Below are 21318 nucleotides of genomic sequence, written 5' to 3'. Positions count from 1 at the left end.
AAAGCTTAGGCCACACAGTGAGAAAAAAGCAACCGAGCAAGTTCACTTGGCAGGAACATTCTAAAAAGGATGTGGTGGGGAGGGGAAAGTATATTTTGGTCCTAGTGAGCAACTTAAACAAAAGCACAGCAGGAGCAGGGAGACCTGCTGGAGCCACGCCTGAAGGCTCAGAGTGACAAGGGTGACAAATTTGCCCACAAACCTGGGACTGCTTGAATACGGCCCTCCCAACGGCACCCTCCTCTTTGGGATACCCCTGGAAATACTGCTGCTCTGACCAATTCCTTCTCTGCTGGGAATATCCACAGCATCTCTGCAGGGATCCTAAGGAGAATAAACTTTAGAGACATTTTCCTCTTATGTAGTTGTAGGTAACTCTCAACGCAGGATGAAGCACTGCTCCATACAGGGCACTGACACCAGCACTGCTCAAGGCAGGGGACTTTAAAGTGGCAGGCTGAAAACTGGAGGGAGATGAGAGATGAACCCCACCACCCAGGAGCAACTCCCTGGGCTCTGGGAAGCTCCAGAAGATCTCCCACTGCAGTCCCCTCGCACAAAGCAACACCGACCCCAGTGCGCGGGGGCTTTCTGCAGCTCTGCCAGCACGAGGCATCGCCTTCCTCACGCTGCCTCACTCCCCACTGCCCATGCAGCGTCAGAGGGCTGGCGGCCGAATGGTGCAAGAAATGAAATAGCTTAACTGTAAGCACCATTTGCTGTGCCTTGGGATGGCAGACTCATTTGTCACTGTTTTCTTCTCCTGCAGCTCTTTTGATTCATCTGGGATCCAATAACTTTGTTAATATGATTTCTTTCATACCCTGGCCAAGTACAGCATCCGAGGCACACATGGCAGCTAGCTGAAGCATTAAATACCTCACACAAAGCATGGGCCTCTGCTCTGCTTTGTCCAGACCCATTTCTTACAAATCTTTTGCTAACATAAATTGCATGGGGGGGCAGGAGGAGTCCCCAAAACAAGAAGATACATTGACAATTTTCTTGCAGTATTGTCTCCTGCTGTTTCCAAAACTCCTCCCTCCACATAGGTGTCAGCAAATAATCACACTGGTCTTCTTGTATCAGACCATGCAAAAACTTATAGGTAAACACAAGGACAAAAGCAACTCGGTTGCATCAGCGGGAATATGAAGAAATTGAGATCAATGTGCTCACTCAAAGCAATACTTCATCAGCTTCGTGGGACAGTAGTTTTTCACCAGGATAAAATGACAGAAACGCACAGCCCAAGACATTTATCTCAGGAAGAAAGTAAATTTCAGAGTAGACACATTTTTATACTTTTCTTTTAATACTATTCACTACGCACTAGAAGTAACTATCAACGGCCGAATCACTGTTGTGTCTGACTTGTCTAAACAAGACCGTGATTTACTGCACTGCCAGCTAATGAAGAGCGGTACAAGAAGCTGATCAATGCCATCATTGTCTGGCAGCACAAAGCAGGGACCACGCAGCATATTGTCCAAAACAAAGACCCCTCCCAAGCTTCCCGCCAGGGACTTGCTCACTAGGACACACAGTTTGAAAAAAAGCCACAGTGTGTCCCGGAACTTGAAATGATCACTCAAAGAGAGGAACCTTTTCTGAGCTGTCTTCCCAAACTGCGTACAAGGCGGAAAAAAAAAAAAAAAAAGGATAAAAAAAGGTTGAAGAAAATGTTTATCTTGCAGCTGTCTTCCTTAAATTACCCTTTGTGATACTGTGTATTTAAGCAGTTTTGTCACCTGAAGGCAGCTTCCTGTTCATTAACAGAAGTAACTGAACTCAGAGACAGGTGCTCACAGGCAAAACTCAACTCCTAGTCTGTCTTTGGTGGCATTCTCTTCCCATTTCATGCCTGCACCAATGTTGATCACAGCAGGGGTAAATCAGCTGTCCCTTCCTTCAAGGCAATAACTACATACAAGATAGCCCCTAGCAAAAGAAAAATTTGGAGAAGAGCAGTGGCAATGCCCTGTGCAGACTGGAGAGGCTGAACCTTCAGCAGCCCCTCAGATGCAGCTCCTCATCCAAGAGTGATCATTGCCCAGCACACCTTCACCTTGCAGAGAAGGAGTCTGAGCAGATGCAACAAACTGAGGGTGTCCTTTTAGCAGTGGCCTCCTCCAAAATCCACTTGCCTCCTTGCCAAGCACGCTCTACATCACAGGCATTTTGACCACAGTTCATACCTGGCTCTCAGTGCAACCATGCCACATCTACTGACAGTGCTCTGCAGACCCGCACCCGGCCCCGAAGCAAGCATTGAGTTGTGCAGCAGCTGCCTGGAGTTAATTAGCAGGAGCTGTCATGTCGAAGCTTTAGGAGATGGGGATCAGCCTACGAACAAGCTTGTAGAACCCAAACCATTTAAAAATGAAAAATCCCTTTCCATTACCATCAACAAGACTGAGTTTGTGTCAAGTCACATGGCATACTGGCACCTTCCAAATCCACGGGAAATGCTTTTCACATCATCTCCGCTTGCAGAGTGTAGCAGTGTCTGCTAACACACTGGCAGACAAAAGGTTGTCAGGGCTCTTATTATAAACTTTATTTGTCACACACGTGCAAAACAATCTGATGTGTCAAACAAGATGCACTGCCACACACAGCACTGCTTACCCACTTGTAGTTCAGTACTGCAGAAGCGAGATGCCTGCTCACACACCAACTGACTTAAAATCAACAAAACTTACTTTTTTTTTTTACCACTTTATGGTGCTGAAATATTAGATACAGCAAATTAATTTACATAACATTGCCATACCCCTTAGTGCTCATAGATGCAGATGGGCAGATGAATGAGATAGCTGTGCTGCTGGCAGGACTCAAATAGAAGAAAAAGTAGGGTTTCAAGGCAAACTAAACACCTATTCCAACAGAGAGTGGGTCCTTGTTTCATTCCAGCTGTACTCAATGTTCCCCCACCATACACATGAAATATTCCCAAACTGTCAAAATTAAAAATAACAAGCAGTCAAACTGTCCACCTCCTCAGTGAAAAACACTGGTGAAATACACACACAGGCTAAATATTTTTAATTAATCTAGACCTGAATTTTGGTCAACCCTCCCCTCCAACTCTTACAAACATTTCCCTGCTCTCACAGGAGAAGAGAGCATCCCTAAGCCAGGGCTGCGGAAGGCAAGAAAAGGGGCAGACAGCGGGGACACTTGCCACAGTCACCCAAACTCAGCACCACAGCCTCACATCACCGTCTCATCCTCCTTTACCTTAGTAACACCACAGTAACAACCAGCTGTTTTTCTGGACAAAGCAGCACGTTCAGGATCCCTTTTGCAGGGCAACAGAAGTCGCCATCAGAAAATGTCTCAATAAAAAAAGAGCATTTTATCACCACAACGCTGCAATCACGTCTGGAAGTGCTTCAAAGCCAATATCCAACAACTAACAAGAGCTTCTCACTGTCGCATGGGGCTGCTGCTCTGCCTGTTTTATTCCTGTGAAGAGTGATCGCAGACGGCTGATTATTGTAGCAGATAGTTGACCTTTATCTAAAATTCCATTAAAAAGCTTTATTGACTGTAGTCTTGCGGGGTCTTTCAGGATTCACTGGGTCATTTATTCACTGTCGGATATCCATCGGTTTTTAAGCTTTTAGGACTGTTCAAGCTCTAGGAAGAAGCTATTTTTTTGGTCATTTTTAACTGTTTTTAAGACTGTGTAAGAGGGTGGTTTCTGTTCTTCTCCCTCTCTACTGTGGCTAGGTCAAAGAAGATTATCTTAAAGCATGTGAAAAGGAGAGAAAACCTGGCTGTATGGTACACCTGCTTCCAGGGCAGGCTGGCTCATGCACGTGGGTGCAGCACAACCATGCACTGCCTGCAGGTACCCAGGCAGGATGCCTTTTTCACTTCAGTCAACAGAGATTCCTGTCTCACTACTTCATACAACAACCTCGTGAAATTTATAAAGTCCATACCATTCATGACAGGCTTTCAACAGCTGAAGCCACTTTTTCTGGGCCACGTGCCTATCTCAAATAGAAATATGAAAAACAAAAGAATGGTTCAACCCTTTCTGAAAGAATTTATAGAAATGGTTTATCCAAGCTAAAAAAAAATCTGGTGACAGCTCCCCTAGGCTTCACAGGAGTGTCCTGAAAGGATATTACTCCCTTTCCCATTCAGTGACAAAAAGAAAAGAAAACAGTGGGAGGAAGACAATGCATGCACCAAATGAAGCAGGAGATGGGGGGGAAGGGGGATGTGAATTTGTCTTTAAGGAATATGTTGTAATGTGTATAAACATGGGGACTGAGTTAAGGTTGCATAGACATCTCTGGCATTTCCAGACTTTGCAGTGCTGGATATATTTTATTAATATTACATATTACTACTTCATATTTCACATTTTGTTCAATGTACATTCAGAGAAAAGAGAGAAATAATGAACTTAAACATTCATTTTGGGTTTATTAAAATCATTGGGTAAAAAACAAATATTCCCAAGTTGCCAGTAATGCTTTAATTCTGTAATTATTTCTGAATCTGAACTAGCATTCCTGATGTACCTCTGAAATTATTTTTTTCCCTTTCTCAACACTTTCACTTCTGCTGAATTTTCATCCTAAAATGGTGCTTCAGTTAATCATTTATTTCTCTAGCCAGTAATAATCCTGCCCTGCTTCCCCATTCATACCAGCTTGGTTACAAGTGATGAAGGCCACGCAGAGCCTCCTCTTCACATGCAGCCAGGCTGCATTCTACACAGTCTGTATGCTCTCATTTTCTATGCATTTCCAAATCTAAGACCTTCTGTTTTCTTTCCCTTGTTTGCTCTTGGCAGCTAGTGGCAGGAACCATCCTCTTAATGATCTTTTTCTGGCCTTCTAGACGACTGCTCAGACTTCTACAGATCTTTCATTATTAACGCAGAAGCCTTGTAAGTCAGTTTTAATGGCCTGTGCAATTTTTATTCCTTAGCAGGAGACATAACCTCCTCCATATGGATATATGTTTATTAATATAAATCCTTTATATCATTTTTCCTAGTGAGAATAATCAGTAAAAGCCAACTGGCGTGTATTACACCTTGTACTGGTTCATCCAAAAATCAAAAAGTAATCTTTGCCCTGCAATATGTGGAGCATGGCAGTGAGAAGCAGATAATCTTTTTCCTTGAGGTTGCCTAGGCACTGAACGACAGTGAGGTTTCTTTGCACGGTCCCACCATGCCCCTCCAGACAGAGGACAGCATCCCAACTGCAGCCGCTTTCATTTCTCTAGCATGGGATTCATTACCTGGTTTCAGCCCCTTACTATTATTCCTGGAATATCTCCAATCTCTGTTTCTATTCTGATTGGGCATAAAAGAAGGATGGGTCATTCGTGTTAGAGACGTGTAACGAATGCCAACAAAACCACTTTTTGTCTGTGACTCAACAAATTGCTATTAGTGCTCAGCCTTCATTACCAGCACATCCTCGCTGACGGTTTAAATGGGGAGACTTGGAAAACGGGACAAAACTCTGCCATTTATTTATAAAGAGAGTGTCCTGGTTTCTTTCCTATAACCATGGGGCGATTGTCCATTTATTCCTTTAAAAGTTCTCCCGCTGTACAAAATGACTCCCATTTTTCTTCTACATACATCCTTTGAGTCTCAAGATGGAGTTAAATACTAACATACACCACAAAGAAATGCAAGCCATTCCTAGAGTTATTGGATGAGACTTCCATCCTTCCAATTAAGCAGGAATTGTTTTCTGTCTCTTTTACAACTCCTCCACGTATATAAGGAGACTACTTCTGTTTAGTAAGCAGCACATAAGTCGGTGTTACCCCTTCTTCAGTCATGATTTCCATCTTTCCTTCTTTACTATGTTTCATTTAAGTTTGACAGTAAAGAAGGTAACAGAGATACTTCTGTGAATCAAAAGACAAAGTGCCTGAAAATTTGTGACATTGATGCATGTATTAGTCCTCCTGGAATCTCAAAGCTGTGCTTCATTCTTCCAATTTTTTTTAAACTAGGTACCCCATAAAAAAGTTTAATCATGGCAACATAGCCCATTTCACCTATCTTTATGGTTAAACTATGTTTAGTGGCAACCCACCTAACATAATGGGCTAAATTTATGTTCACAGATGGTAAATTTTACAATAAGACCAGACTGGCAAGGACACAAATTAATCTCCAGTGTCATAAGAATTTCACTGCACACATGTATAGATCACCTGTCAATAAAGTGAGCAATATGACTGTCAGGCACAGCAAAAGCATTAAATGCACACTTAGCCTCCAAATTCTGCCCCTTGACATATCTGGGTCCTTCAATTACACCAAACCACATTGGCTGGATTGCAATATGAAACACATTCCCTGGACCACAGCACAACTAGAGCTCCAACTCCATCTTAAATTACAGGTATTGAATGAAAACAAACAACCAAGACTTAGCTTAAGGAGAGCAAAACCAGTTTGGACTGATGAGACGGACTGCAAGTGACAGCTGGAGCTTCACATATAACCTGCAGCATGGCTCTGTAAGCGGCATTACTGGAAGGATGGGGGGTTCACAAGTGAGTATCTTTCAACACAGCACATTGCTGAATCAAGAAACTGTTTCCAATTGCTTTTCAGTTTCCAAGCTTGGTTAAGAATCCCAAATTTTACAAAAACGAGGAAGAATCTGCTCTCGTATGAGAACTGAAGTCAGTTTTGCTAGAACAAAATCCAACATAAAATAATATACTACACAATACAGCATGAAATAGTAAAGAGGTACATAAAATTGAGCATATCTGTTCTTTTGCATACTGTCAGAGCTCAAGGTTGGAATCAAAGGCTGTGCTGAGAATGACTTGATTTTGATCTATTGTTTCATAAGAGCCAGACTGCAATTCACCCTGCTACACTTCTAATAGATTTGATTAAAAACAATCAGTTATATTAGGTAAAAATGTATTTCCCAAGGCAAACATTCACTTCACTGTATTTTTCTCTGGCTATAACACACAGAAATTCTATGTCTATAAAAACCTTCTGGGTTTTCATGGACATTAACATTGAGCTGAAAAACAGGGAAAGCCTGTGAGGGAAACAGCATAAATTAGATGCAGGCGCTATAGTGACTGTATTTCCCTCAGCATAATTCGCTGCCTACTATGTAAACTTCAGCTGAATAATCTCTCCATGGGCCCCACGTATGTCATTTGAAATAATCACCGCAACAGTTGCTCATGCTCTCTCCATCCTGAAGAATGGGTGAACCATCAGTAGAATTGCATTTTGTCTCTTGCTTTCAGCATTCAACTGAAGGTTAAACAAAAATACTTGCAGTTTCTCTGATAAAAAGCACAATGCAAGCAAAGCCAAATAAAAGACCAGACAGGCTAGACTACATAGAGCCGATAGTGAATTTTCCAAGGAAATATTTCTGGGCACATAAAACATGCTGATTTATTGTAACAGAAACAACTCCTGGAGATGAACCGATTCTGCACACTTTTCAAAGGAGGAAATCCCCATGGAAACCTGACTGGCTTCCCAGCAGCTCGGGAGCACCGGGGTGCACACTCTGCACGTCAGGAGAGCGCTGCAAAGTGACTCCCTCCTGATGGCTGGAGACATGGAAGTAATGGGGGCCTGTGGGAGAAGACAAGGGTCTCAGCAGTAGCCAAGCTCTGTGGCTTATCCTGGGGCTCCCCAGTTTGGAGGCTCTGACTCCCTCAGTTTCTGCTTCCTTGAAACCCCAGGTTAGTTACTGTGCTCAGCACCTGCAGAAACTATTTTGCTTTTGAAAGACAGCATTTCAAAACTATCTCTGCAATAAGTTTTTGGTGCTTTCCTGGCCAACAGAAACATCAAAACTCTATCCTCACATCATTTGTTACAAGGTAAATGTTATTTTAGAAATTCCAATAGAAAGAAAACATTCTCATCTTAGGCTGTCTCTAATACCTAGGGAATTTTTTATGTGGTGTGGCAAAAAGAATAAAAAACTGAGAATTAAGAGCTGAGGTTAAATCCTTGCAGAGCCTTAGGCAAATTCCATAATCTCTCTTCTATAGCACTGAGGATCAATTCACAACTGCCAAAACCTAACTGCTCCATGAGGTTGGTCCATCTACTGACAGTGGACGCTGGCCAAAACCATATTTAACAAAGAAAAAGCAGTAAAGACACATAAAGGCAAGAATAAGTTTGGTTTATATGAAGTCCTTCCTGATCCAAACCTTTCAAAGTCTGGTTAAACCATGTGATATTTCTCACACATTTCCCCCTGACCTGGAGTAGATGGAAGTGCTTGGGATATTGTGGACCATTTCTTTCCCTCTGCCTGTGCATTGTACTATGAACCACTTTTCCCGATTCACACATCAATCTAAGTTTATTAATATGCATGTGCTGTTTCACAAGCATTGAACGATTTAAAAGTGCTGCATAAGGTTTGCTGTCTGTTTTCTCAACATCTGTCCCCAAAGTGCACTTCTGTCATGTCCTGCTCCCATCGTTCTCACATCAAAAAGTTAGAAGTAAGGCATGAACCTGTTTTGAGGTTTGCTAGCACGGGCTGCAACTGCTTTCCCCAAGCACCTCGCATTCTCACAGCATATGACACTTTCCAATTACCTTTTGGCCCTTTTATTCCCCCAGTCTGGCTCACATTTCTCTCTGACTTTGGTCTCTATGCAGCTCTGAACCCACAGTCTGACAGCTAAGGACATAACAAATATGCAGCACTAACCCTCAGGGTGATTAGAAATGCCTGAATTCTCCTATTACAAGCAGATTCACAAGTAAAGGCCACCAGACAGTTTCAAACCAAAAATGGGCCACACAATGAGTAGTCAAAAGCTTGAAGAAGCAGGATGGGCTTGCAGAAAAAACAAAGATGACATGCAAAGTTTGGATCCAAATCCTGGCTCTGCCAAAGACTTCCTACACAAGTTGAGGCATGTCTCATTTTCTCACCTCTCAGCTCTCCTCTGTACAATGCAACAAAATAGTTCAACACGTGACCTGCGAAAGATGTATCCCATGTACATTGGAATGATGATAAGAAAGTGATAAAAAGAGAGGAAGCTTCACCAAAGAAATGGAAAACCCTCCTGCGAATTGTCTAGCAAAATGGATTGCAGCAGTTACCCTGGCTGACTTAGAGAGGCATAATTTAAGAGGCAGAATTATGACTAGCAGGAAATAGAATTAAAACAAAAAATAATCATACAAACATTTATAGCTCATACTTTAAAATCAATTCCCATGTTCCAAAAAGTGTCATCCACACAGATAATTCAAGACTATTTATATCTTTCCCCAGTTGGAGAGGAAATGCTTAAGTTCTCTCAGGAAAACACTGAATGTAACCAATGAAATTACACCTGACATTGATTTGTCCCTATATGTAGGCTGTTCAACATATAGCACTTTAAAAAGTTTCTTACCTTAAGACAAACTGGTCTGCTAGAGAGTCATCAGCCAGGGAAACATGAAAGGTCACAACATCACCTTCTCTGACCGGGTTGAGTGGTAAGCGAATAACGACATTTTCATCAAGCCTCAGTGCAGACTGTTTTAATTTGTCTTGATTTGGGTAAACAATGATGCTACCAATCCTCTCCATAGCTGACAAAGCCTTGTGTTCATTATCTTGACCTGCATGGATATTGTTTTCCCATTTTTCATCCTCTGGAGAACATTCCCCATCTGCTGTATAAATCTTATAGAAGAGCTCCACAGTAATCCCTTCCAGGGAGGCTGTTTCCTCTGAAACCAGGGGTGGAGGGGAGCTGAACCAGCTAGGAGATAATTCCAGCTCTGCAACACATAATCCTAGATGACCTGTCAATCTGCAGCTGGCCACAACTTCTCTAGACTCCAGGAAAGCAAACATCTTCACGCAAGGCAACATCTCCGCAGAATTATAGTCATCCCAGTCCTTCCCCGCAATATAGAACAAGGTTTGTATTTTAGGTTTGTTTGAATAGATTGAGCTGTCGATTATGTGAGATTTTAATTTCCAATTAAAAGTGAATTTATTTGTGAAACCAAAAGATGCAGAAGTCAGCATAAGGTCCAAGGGGACGGCCTGTTCAACAGAAAAGGGTCCATACGTGGCATTTAGGACAGGTGGCAGTTTGGCTTTGTATATAAAGAATGAATCCACCCTAGACTGCAAACTGGAGTTCCTCATGATATCCTGGTTGGCTTCTTTGAGGAAGAAGAAAATATCAGCATTACAGATGTGATAGCTCGCGGGGAGATACGTTGGCAGGTTTGAAAACCTCTGTATGCTGTCCATGATCCCTCCTCGGCTCTCCACCACTGCAGGCCAAAGATAAAAGGAAACAGAAAGACAACTCTAATGTTTGCTTAGCATGCCCCTCAGTTTTTTCTCAAAAGCAATGTATTACCAGAAATCAATACTGTTAGCCACAATTACAAAACAATCTGACACAGGTACTGTGGAATAATGTTGGCTCAAAGCTCATACACTGAAAATATCCCTTTGAATCAGCTATACAAGCTCCCTTTCCACCTTCCCCAATCTAATATCTACTTGAAAGCCATTAATCAAATACTGGATAAAACAAGGAGGAGAATGATTGGCCAGATCCCAATCTAAGTTCCCAAACTTTTTACTGGTTGTTTTTTGTTCTTTTATTGCCAGATCAGACTTATAACTTTTGCTCATCCATGTTTCAATATACATAAGAAACTGGCATATTGAATATTACTAGGCAGTAAACCAGAACATTTTCTTTAGTCTAACATTACTAACACACAATGCAATGAGGGGTTGCAAATCTGCATCACTCCCAATCCACTTTTGTCAGGTCAGCAGTTTGGAAGTTAGCAGCAAACTGATAAAAGCTTTGTGTTCTTGAAACCAAAACTTTTTACAGAAAAAAAATATGGGGTTTGATAGAGGTCTCAGTGGGATTGATTTACAGGTGAGAGTGAACTTGAGAGAAGGAGAGAAATCCTTTACATGCAGAAGGTTCTCAGGCGCTTAGATGAATTTTTTGGTTTAATTCCAGAAGAGAATGAAACACATTTGGAAACCACAAAAGTTTCTCTACAACACAATGGTCAATCCTCCAGCCAGCGCTGAGCAATTTTTCCCAGGCAAGAAAAGATTCCACAGGGAGGGAGGGATCAAACAGATGTCTTTGGTTTAGGCTGATCTCTAATTAATAGTGAGATATATTCAATCTGGGCTGCGATTCTACCAGAAAGAAATGGTGGGTCTTTCAAATTAACAATTCATACATTCTGACAAAAAGCCGGTGAATTCAAGCTCCTGGGACTGCCACAGAAGAAATAAACAGAAACCAAATGAATTAAAATGAAGCAGTTCCATAATGCACTGAGATAACAAAGGAACAATGACAGATCCTAAGGTCAAAGCTCTTGTTGTCTCTCGCTGAAGCTTAGTGGCGATTTTACTGTTTGTCAGGACTGGGGAGAGCAGATACACAACACAACCCCACAAACAATTACACCTGTTACAAGCCAGATGACTCAGATACTTGCAGCCACAATTTAGCTCAGATAAAAGCTCTAATATTTAAGCTATTTTTTCAGGTTGTGTATTTTTAAAGCCTACACTTATTGAAGACAGATTCTAGGGCAAATCTCATCCATTTGACTTTGTTCCACTCCTCTCAGTTGAAATTCTGCTCATTTATTTTCGGTGGGTTGATATTATCTATGCTTGTTTGAATGCTTCTCATTTCATCACAATACTTTTGCCTTTACTTTTGCTGTATATTTAATTGTGTCAAGGTTTTTCTGCAGCCATTGGAATATTCTTTGTTGGAATGAGTAAATATGCACAAAAGCATAAAAGAATTCTTAGAACGAAACACTATCAATAATCTTCTCTCTCACGATTCCACATGGGGATCAGCTCAGAGTTTCCTCTCAGCTCCACAAACAAATGCAATTGCAGAGCAGCTGCCATGCAGTCGCTGCTCTTGGGTGTCCTCTCATTTCTTATGCCCATGCATAAGCATTTCAGCCCATCCCTCAGAACACACCAGGGCAGTTAACTTCCCACAGCGGCACACAGCCACAGACCTGGGCACCCAGCTGAAATGAAGAAACTCAGATGATGAGAAACTTTCTCCTCCCTTCCCCACGTGAGCACTGATCTGGGCCAGCTTGCTGTGGTATCGTATCTCATGTAGAGGACAACCAATCTTCTAGTGAAGAAAACTGACTTTAGCCCTTCCCTTTTCACATATCTCTTCATTCAGATGTGAACAATGGGCAGCTGATGCATGCCCTGCAGCATGCAGAAATCAGAGACCCCGGTTCTCTATGAGAAGCCATAGGGTGTGAGCAGTAATAAGCAATTCTGGAAGAAGACAGAGGCAGTCTCCCCAGGCAAGAGGCTAACCGGGCTACAAGGAGTGTAAAAGGCAGGAGGCACGGATGAGACAAACAAAACAGAAAGTAGTAGGTGCTGTGTAGCAGAGATGGACACCACTGCATGTTAGCACCACGCAAGGCAACGAACACACAGCAACCTACAACAGGCATGGAGGCAAAGAGCAGAAGCTGGTGACCACCATTTTGCAGGCGTCTGGCCATGCCCCACTACTGCTTCCTGTGCTGCTCTGTGGGAGCCCCAACATTTTTATCCCACCACTGAATAACAAAATGATCAGAAAGCACACTGAGTGTCAAACCTCATCCTGCTCATAGCAGGAGGAGAAGGGAGAATGGAGAAGATCAATGCCAATTCTAGAACTAAAGTCACCAAGGGATGTTTTAGCAGCTCCGTTACTGCTCTGCTATTTATAGAGCACCTTGACACAGCATGGCTTGCCATGCTGTTGTGCAATTGCACAACTCAGTCACTGAAAGTGACCTTTGCTCCTGTGAAAGCCAAAGCAGCGAGGGGATGAAGAGTGTTGTTTCTTCACTGAGAAGTCAAATCCAGACAAGCACCTTCCTGGATTAATTGTAGATAAATCAAACTACATTTGAAAGCGATCCTTTTGAGGAGTTGCATTTATCATAAAAACTATGCAGCCATACAGATAAGCAAAGGACACACAGTAGCAAGAGTACCCTCTGATTTCTGGGAGAAGAGTTAAAATTTGCCTTCTCCCAAGACACACCAGATTTAAGAGGAGATTTAAACACTGTCATAGTTCCTGAGCCTAAAGAGGAAGCAAAACCAAGGCAAGGCCTAAATGCATTTCTGTTTGCATTACAGGACTTCTCCCCCCCCCCCTTCCTTATGCAGAGGTGATTTACAGGAAGTTTAAAAGGTATGTTTTTCCGTTTCCTCCATTTTACTACAGTGGCAACATTCAGTGCCTCTACTGAGAACTGGTATGAGGACTAGGATATCAGCCTGCTGTAACTCAAACAAAATGAGACACAAATTTTGTCTGAAAGCTTATATGGGAAGCCATAAACACCAGTAAACAGGGCTGGGCTTTGTCCTAGAACCAGCCTGCAACAAAATATGATATCTGAATTTAGCAGCATTTTATGATGTTGTAGGAACATCTAAAAAGAAATACTTCATAAGATGGCAGGCAAACACCCCGCCCTTTTAATTCGGCACGTCAGCACCACAGCATCAATCTCCTTACAGTAACAATCAGAAACAGGACACATTTCCAGCTTTCTGGTGTGCAACAAAGCAACGAATAAATCACCTGCTCCTTTAATAAGCACTCCAGCAAGATCAAAAGAGGGCAGAACTTTAGATCAGAACGTGGGTTAGTCCTAATTATGTAACAAGAGAGTAAGAGTTGAAGAAAAGTAAATGGAGGCCAAATGAGCATACCCAGAGGGCAGTGCTATCTTAAAGGCTGAACACAGTCTGTTTCTCGTACTACTGTGTCACTGGGGACCTTGTGGGAAGACGTATGGAAATAACACATTGTTGGACATGACTTCAGATATTTATCTTGAATTTCTAAAATAACTTTTACCTTGTAATAGGTTTTCAGCAGGTGCTTTGCCCCTTTTAAAACACTCATTTGGACTAGCCAAATACCAAGAGCCCTAGAGAAACAGATCAACTTGTAAAATTTCATTGTTCCCATTTTATGTCAAAATCTCTTTCTCCAGTTGGGCACTAGCCTCATAGCCCAGGTCACCCTGCAAACTCTAAGAGTGCTGGCAGAAAGGAAACACCCTTCTGATGTTTCTGAAAGGCAGAGAGAAGAAGCAACCATGCACATAGCAAACCATACAATTCTGTGCACCAGGGAGATGCCCCTTCCTAGTCCTTACTCTGACCAGCTCAGACATCAAAGCTTCCTTTCTGTTGTCTTGATAATTTTTTATTTAACCATAAAATTATCCATCGCTTTTGTTTTTAATCTCACTTGACCCTGGACTGACGCCACAAAGAACAGCAAGGGACTAAGGCACATGCAAAGCCATAGCTGTAGGTTACACTGTGCAATAAAAATCTGCCATTCATCTAACTCAAGATTTCATCCAAGCTATACTTCCTAGATTTTATGATTTTAATAAGTAAAACAAGTATACTACTAGAAAGTAGTGGTGGCAATGGTGGGTCAGCATTAAAAACTAAGCCATCTATGTTAAGCTGTGGTAGTGGAAAATCCTTAAAGTTCATATTATGGTAACCAGAAAGGCAAATAACTCCTGTTGGAGCATAAGTCCAAATTCCACATCTAAATCTTCCCTCTACTTTAGCTAACTACTTAACAGGACCCAAGTCTTCCATAAACCCTCAGTAATTCTGAAATTGAAGCTGTGAGGAGCAAGAAGCATTTAAAATTGCAACTTTTTCAGTATTTTTTTACTCTCGAAACAAACAAGAAAGTCAATCCTGCACCTGTGGAAGAACTGCAAAAATGTTAAAATTCATCTTTCCTGCAGCATCATCAGAATTGTAGCATGAGATCATACAGACACTCCTCTTTGTAAAAGAAGAATAATTTCAAGTAATGTGGTGCCAGTAAGTACTATGATACTACCCATGACTCACACAGAGGCAATCAATGGCTTGTCTGTATAGGAGAAAAATCACCAGCCCTTCCCACCAGCCCTCACTGAAGACCATAAAGACCAAACTACACATGTACATTATTCCACTATAAAAATGGCTCTATTCATAATAATTATTTTGCTCTGGAAATGCAGGCATTATCCTTGAATAAAAACACACTGTATTCCAGAATAGGATGTCTACACAATGAAAGCTATTCTGGAACTGATAAATTATAGGAGAATAATTAATTCTGGACCAGCTGTGTAGGCCACTTTCTCTCATACATGCAAGAGGTAAAACCTGATGCTGTTAAGGGATACCAGCCATGAGAGATTATACAAGGTGATTTGGCCTGGCTACAGCTGGGCAAACTCTGACTCTTAATCCTGGTAGCAGGGAAATGAGAGGGATTATAGCAGTGTGTAAATCTACTACAAGTTTAGACCTCGTTTGAGCACTATGAGTAGGATAAGTTTGGGTTACGCGAGGATTTAAGGAGCCTGATTGAACACCCACCTCATGCTCTCCCTGACTCATTCAAAATTGAATAAAGTAACCATGAAAGGAGGATGTCACTGTTTACTTCCCACATTCAGAGCCCATCCTGTGACTCATCTCCTCAGTTTTACATTAAGGAGGAAGGGAGGAGAAAAACCCTCCATAGTCCCACTGAGGAACAACTTCCATCATCTACCATTCAAAACCAAACCTGACTCCTTTAGTACTTGAGGTAGCTATATAGTGAAACACACTAGCACAGAAATAAAACCACAATAACAGATAGTCTTTTCAACAGTAACAGAATAATTTAAAAATATGACACTGCAAGAAAGATCTAAGAAGAGTTCTCAGTACTTTTTAACATTAAAGTCTGCCCAGAAATTATCAACATATGAAAAATTGTAGCATGAGAAAAGACGATAGGATACCTTTAAGCTTTTCTCATTCTCTCCTCATCCTAGCTTGATGTAAGGATAATACTTGATGTAGGGCTCACAACCAGTTTACAGTCCTGAAGTTCAATCTTGATTACACATTTGTGGAGACAGATTTGCTTTGCAAAACACTGCTAGTTGGGCAGCTTGTTTTGAAAGACAAGAAAAAGGATGCAATATATAAAAAAAAAAGAAGTCTATTTAATCAAATAATCTAAAACTGAAGAGAAGTTAATTAACTTTTATAGGCTTGGGACAATGTCTCAAGTACTTATCTTCAAATGCCTCAGATTTCTGTTACCCAAGTTTCACTGCAGCTACATGTTCTGGCCACCCTCTGCAGGAGTCAGCCCATCTTATTTTAGATAGGTATCTAAACCCAGCACACACTCCAACCTCCCCTTTCAGTAAATCACATAAAAAGGTATCTTCAGAATTCATTTATCCTCTCCTAGACACTTATATCTTAAGGGTGATAAATCACCCTTGGGAGGAGCCTATTTCTATCCATTAACTCGACTGCTAAAGGTGGCCAGTGCAGACCTGCATGCTGGAGGTTTAGATGTCTATGAAGAAAGGAGTCCTGGCCCATCAGATCTAATGGCTCACTCTTCCCACACCACATGCCTCTGCCCATCACTCTGCTTCCAAAAAACTTGAAAGCAATATGTCAGGCCTGATAAATATTTTGTCTACTAAAATACATTTCAGTGCAAAATTAAACCATGCATGTGAATGAAACCCCTGATCAGGCCACAAGTTCAGTAATAAATTGTATTATTGTGTTCCAAATCAAGTCAGGTGCTTTGCCGACTTACTGTTCCCAAAAAATTAAGTTGGATGTAGAAGTTTCTGAGCTGGTGCTTACTATGGTTTTCAGCTTGCATGCATTCTGCACAGTCATCCATACTGAAAGACATATGTACAGCAAGGCCACCTACAGATAGTAATAAAACCGTACTGTCTGAAAGGCTGCCTATAAATCTTATTAAAGTAATCCCTTCCCTGAACCCAGATTATTACATTCACCTTTATAGTAGAATAAAAATTAATTTTCCTAGCTATAATAAGTATATGATAAGGCAGCATCACTTGGGACTAAATAAAGATTATAATTAACTCCAACTGAATAAATCTAAATTTAGCTTGGACTAGCAATTTGTTTTTATACATTTTTCTCTACGACTGAGTGAATAGGTACAGCAGGATTAGCATCCCATGCCAGTTCCAGCACTGCTGGCACAGAAAGGAGTGAGGCAGAGTGTAATCCAATACCCAAAAGGCCTAGGAAATTAATTCAGGGTTCTCTATCAGCAAAAGTTTGGAAAACTGAAGAAAAACAAAAAGGCTTAGAACTGCCATTCGTTCGGCAAGGAAAGCATGTGAAGTGTTGGACTCCAGAGAGAATACTGCTCTCTGCACTCCCTGTATCAGTGTTATGCAAAGACAAGACCTCTGCCACAGGCTGCTGAGAGCATGCTTAGGGGAAGCACCGTCTGTGCTTGCCCGATCTTACTCTGTCCTACCAAGTATCTGCTTTTGGGTGCTATCATCAGGAAGGGGCTGCTGGGCCAGATGGATCTGTGCTCTGACCTGCTACGCCATTCTAAACCTGCGCTCCCACCTCTGCAACCCCTGAGGTGATCCCTAAAGCAATTGTAAAACAAGACGACAACACGTTACACAAGCACATGCAAGCACACAAACAGGAAGGGGGAAAGTAAATGCATCAAACAAATACACAAAGTTTACCCTGCTTTTTTTACTTGGTTGAAAATAAAACCCTTTATAATAGAAGCATTATACCCAGCAGAGTAGAGTGGGCTGTTTTTTTTTTTTTCCCCAAGGAAACGAGGCTCTACTTAGAAAAGGTTGAGGAACTGCCTTGTTAAGCCACTACCTCATTATTTGCCATTCTCTGGGAAGCTGATTGTTAACAACTTTATAACTAGTAAGGAGGACTTTCAGGCTTGTTTATCAAAATAGACCAGATATTTATCCTAGCCAGGGAATAGCATGCAACCCAAGCAATAAAGCCACTGTGCTTCCTGCTTTCATTTCCATGCTAGCCCATGCAGACATTGGATTTGCTTGCGTAAGATTGTATCAGGTATAAAGCTACAGCTGAACCATTATCATTACAGCAGAATGGTTGTCCAAGTGGATGTGTTTATTTCCAAAGACTGGAGTTCTTTTAACTTAAAGGTGACACAGTCTGAAACAAAAACAAACTTGATTTTAGGAGGACATAAGAGTAAGTTTGTAATACACTATGACACTGTAACAACTTAAATTCACCTCTCATGAAGGTTTAACACTCTCCTAGACAGGACACCTTCTGCTGCCCCAGCACCAACATTTCTTTTAGAGAACTACCGGACTTGAGCACAATTCCAGCCCAAGTATGAAATTGCCAAAAATTATGCTGTCCAAACCTAAGGAGTGCAAATACCTCCTGAATCATTAACACTGGCTGTTACAGTTAAATTTGTCACAGCTTCTAAGCCAAAGATCCAGCATCTCTACAGGTTATAAAGTAGGTATTTTATTCCACCAGGGAGAAGAAAGATTCCCTTTCCTCCAAAGGCTACCATCATGTCAAGGCCTGGAAGGACCTGAGATACAGGACATTAAACCTGTGACATCTGTAACTGTAGAAAGGCTATTTCAGGTAAGTTTTAGAGGCATTTATTGCTCCCTCTGAACCCTGTACAGCAGGAAACGTGGTAACTAAAGGCACCTGGGTTTATGGGCTGGAGTAATAGAAAAAACAGTCACAGTAAAAAAATTTTAAAAACTCTCTAAACATCCCTAAAATAGCTTTTTTTGAAACATACTGGGATGGTTTCACCACCTGTGAGTAACGTGCCCATCCTCATACCCCATAAAATCTTTATGTCATCACGTATTCCATTCATCTCCAACTCACTCTCATACTCATTGCTTCTGGCCAAAGTGTTAACTGTTAAAAACATTTATTCAAACTTGTCTAACAGAAAAAGCTAGAAGTTAGATAAAATATATTCCTGTAGCGCTACCTATATGTTGTGCAAAACCACTATGTGGTCCCATCCACGGATAATACAAAGCACAAGATAACAGTGTTCCTAAGACAGCTGTTCACGGCCTCACAGGGCTAGGAAGTTCTTGCCCAAATCTCCTGGCAGTATAATATTATTTCCATTAGGACGGGGATCATTCCAATGGGTGAAGGACACAGAACAAATACTAATGGTGAACCTATAGAGAAAAAGTGTGAGCATGAGGAGAGCACAAGCATACTGAACCCTCCAAAAACGAAGCAGAAACAAGATCAAACTTTCACAGGGTTTCTCCTTCGAGTCTCCATTGGCCGTCTCCAGCTCCCACCTCCTATGGCAGAGGCAACACAGGTAACTACAGAACTAGAGTTTTCCAGCCCAGACCAATTCCCTGAGTGCTAGAAGGGAGTTTTCCTCCATACCATACTCAGCACAGCCAAGGCCATCTCAATGATAACTGAGAGATAACTAACAAAGTTGCATTGACTGTCCAAGCCTCAGTGCAGGGAGGGTGCCCAAGAGAGAAAATCTCCCATGAGTTTTCTCATTTAATGTCGCTGTTACAATTGCTCAGGTTGCTCTGCTGGGCTGATCATTGGCCTATCTTGCCATTTTAGTTTTGAACAGGGGTGTTGATATGGCAGTTAAAAGTCACAGGCTGCTCTTGGCCAGTTTCTCTGCATCTCTCATACAACAACAATGGGGAAATTGTCCTGCCAGTTACAATTAGAGGCATTAGTACAGTGGCTAAAGGTCACTAATTCATCAGCTGAAAGGACTAAATGACAAAGCCACTATTGCAAGCTAAGCTGAAGTTTAAAAACACCTGATTAACCAAGTAGGGTTTCTACTCTGGTTACCCGGAGGGGAGAGACAACTGCTAAAGCCATGTGCACATACACACGGAGGTTTTACACGACCTGCCACTTGATGGGCAGAAATTCCATAAACACAAAACCTGAACATCACAGCCCACCTCAGGGTACCTTCCCCAGGTGTGAGCAGTGTTAGGATTTCCAAAAACCTCCTTCTCCCTTCAAGACACCCCTCAGCAATTCTCGGCCAGAGGTGGAGATGCCAAAACGAACCCTGAAAACCAGGGCATCACCAACTCAGGAAAGGCGATTTGCATACCTGGGCAGCACACCTTTACTGTGGGGGGAGTCAAGAGGCACAGTCATGCCGAGTGACAGTCCCAGGGGTCACAGCAGGGCTGCCAGACCTCTCGCCCAGCTCCCCACCACACAGCATCAGTGCTGGAATTGCTCCTTACCCCCGTGCAGAATTGGTGCTTCCACCTGCCAGCACTGCAAACCCCTCTGCATCCCTCCTGACACCTGATAAATAAGGTTTGTCACAGCTACTGGAGGTTCTCATTGCTAAAGAGGAGGTTAGGAGAGGGCTCCCTACTACTATTATCCAAAGCAAAACTTATTTTTCCTCAGTGATATTTCATAAACAACAGAAACAAATGTGGGTGTGGGAACGTGTGGATATATACTGCAAACAACAGAAAGGCCTTACAAGGCAAACACATTCACTAAAGGCACCAGGTGATTGCAAAAGTAAATCTCTTAAATATATGCTCTAAACTATTAGCCAACTGTGAAATATTTGTATTCAGTGTCAAAACATCTATGTCACACAAAGTCAAGAGACTGACAGGAGAAAGGCCAGGATTTATGTTAGCTGGGGTCTATCTGTCATGGAGATAGGAAAGCAGAGAGAGAGTCCTTTTATTAAAATCACTCTCCCGCTGCAGATATTGATCTCAGCAGCTAAGGTTGAATAGCAAAGTGCATCCCCATCTCTCACAAAGTTACTCATTGGTACAGCTGTAAAGGATTGGGGTAAATGCCCTCACTGCACCAGTAAATGGCACCCCCCAAAAGGAAGCAGGCAGGGAACAAGGGGCACTGGTATAAACAGCATCCTGCAACACCATGCCACAGCTGTCTTGCAGGAACCAGAAATTCCCTCTCAACTCCACATCCCAAATTTTCAGGAAGCCTATTTTGCTCCCCAAATCACTAACACAGGTTGCCATTACTCCCAGATTGAGTTCACTATTAAAACAATACAGAGAAACACAGTGCTGACCGCATTGCTTGCACTTGCCTTCTAAGAAGCAAATGCCATTTCAAAAGGATCACTCCCTAAAATGCCCTTCAGCATTTTCAATTTTTCCTCTAAGAAATAATAACAATTACTTCTGCCCCAGTTTGGGCTGATCCCTCCCTGGCAGTTCTCCCTCAGCTCCTGGAGGACCTGATCTTGGCTGTGTTTCTCTTTGAAAACCACAGCTTGTGACTGCAGTCAATGGCCTCAAGTATCACACCTGAAGATGAAATGAAGCAAAGTAACTTGAAG

The 21318-nt window shown here is 42.0% G+C and overlaps 1 protein-coding gene across 1 annotated transcript in view; it reads right to left on the bottom strand.

Annotated features, from left to right (window-relative positions):
* The window catches only part of TMEM132B (transmembrane protein 132B), a 254690-nt gene that overhangs the window by 172992 nt on the left and 60380 nt on the right, over positions 1 to 21318 (bottom strand). Inside the window, exon 2 of the mRNA XM_042805547.1 lies at positions 9424 to 10303. Coding sequence (XP_042661481.1) covers positions 9424 to 10303 — 880 coding nt within the window. The remainder of the gene's footprint in view (positions 1 to 9423; positions 10304 to 21318) is intronic.

This window comes from Tyto alba, unplaced genomic scaffold (genome assembly GCF_018691265.1).
Source record: "Tyto alba isolate M040663 unplaced genomic scaffold, T.alba_DEE_v4.0 Super-Scaffold_44, whole genome shotgun sequence".
In the NCBI taxonomy this organism is placed as follows: Eukaryota; Metazoa; Chordata; class Aves; order Strigiformes; family Tytonidae; genus Tyto; species Tyto alba.
The sequence above is the reverse complement of the archived record's forward strand: the minus strand, read 5'-3'. Positions and strand labels throughout refer to the sequence as shown.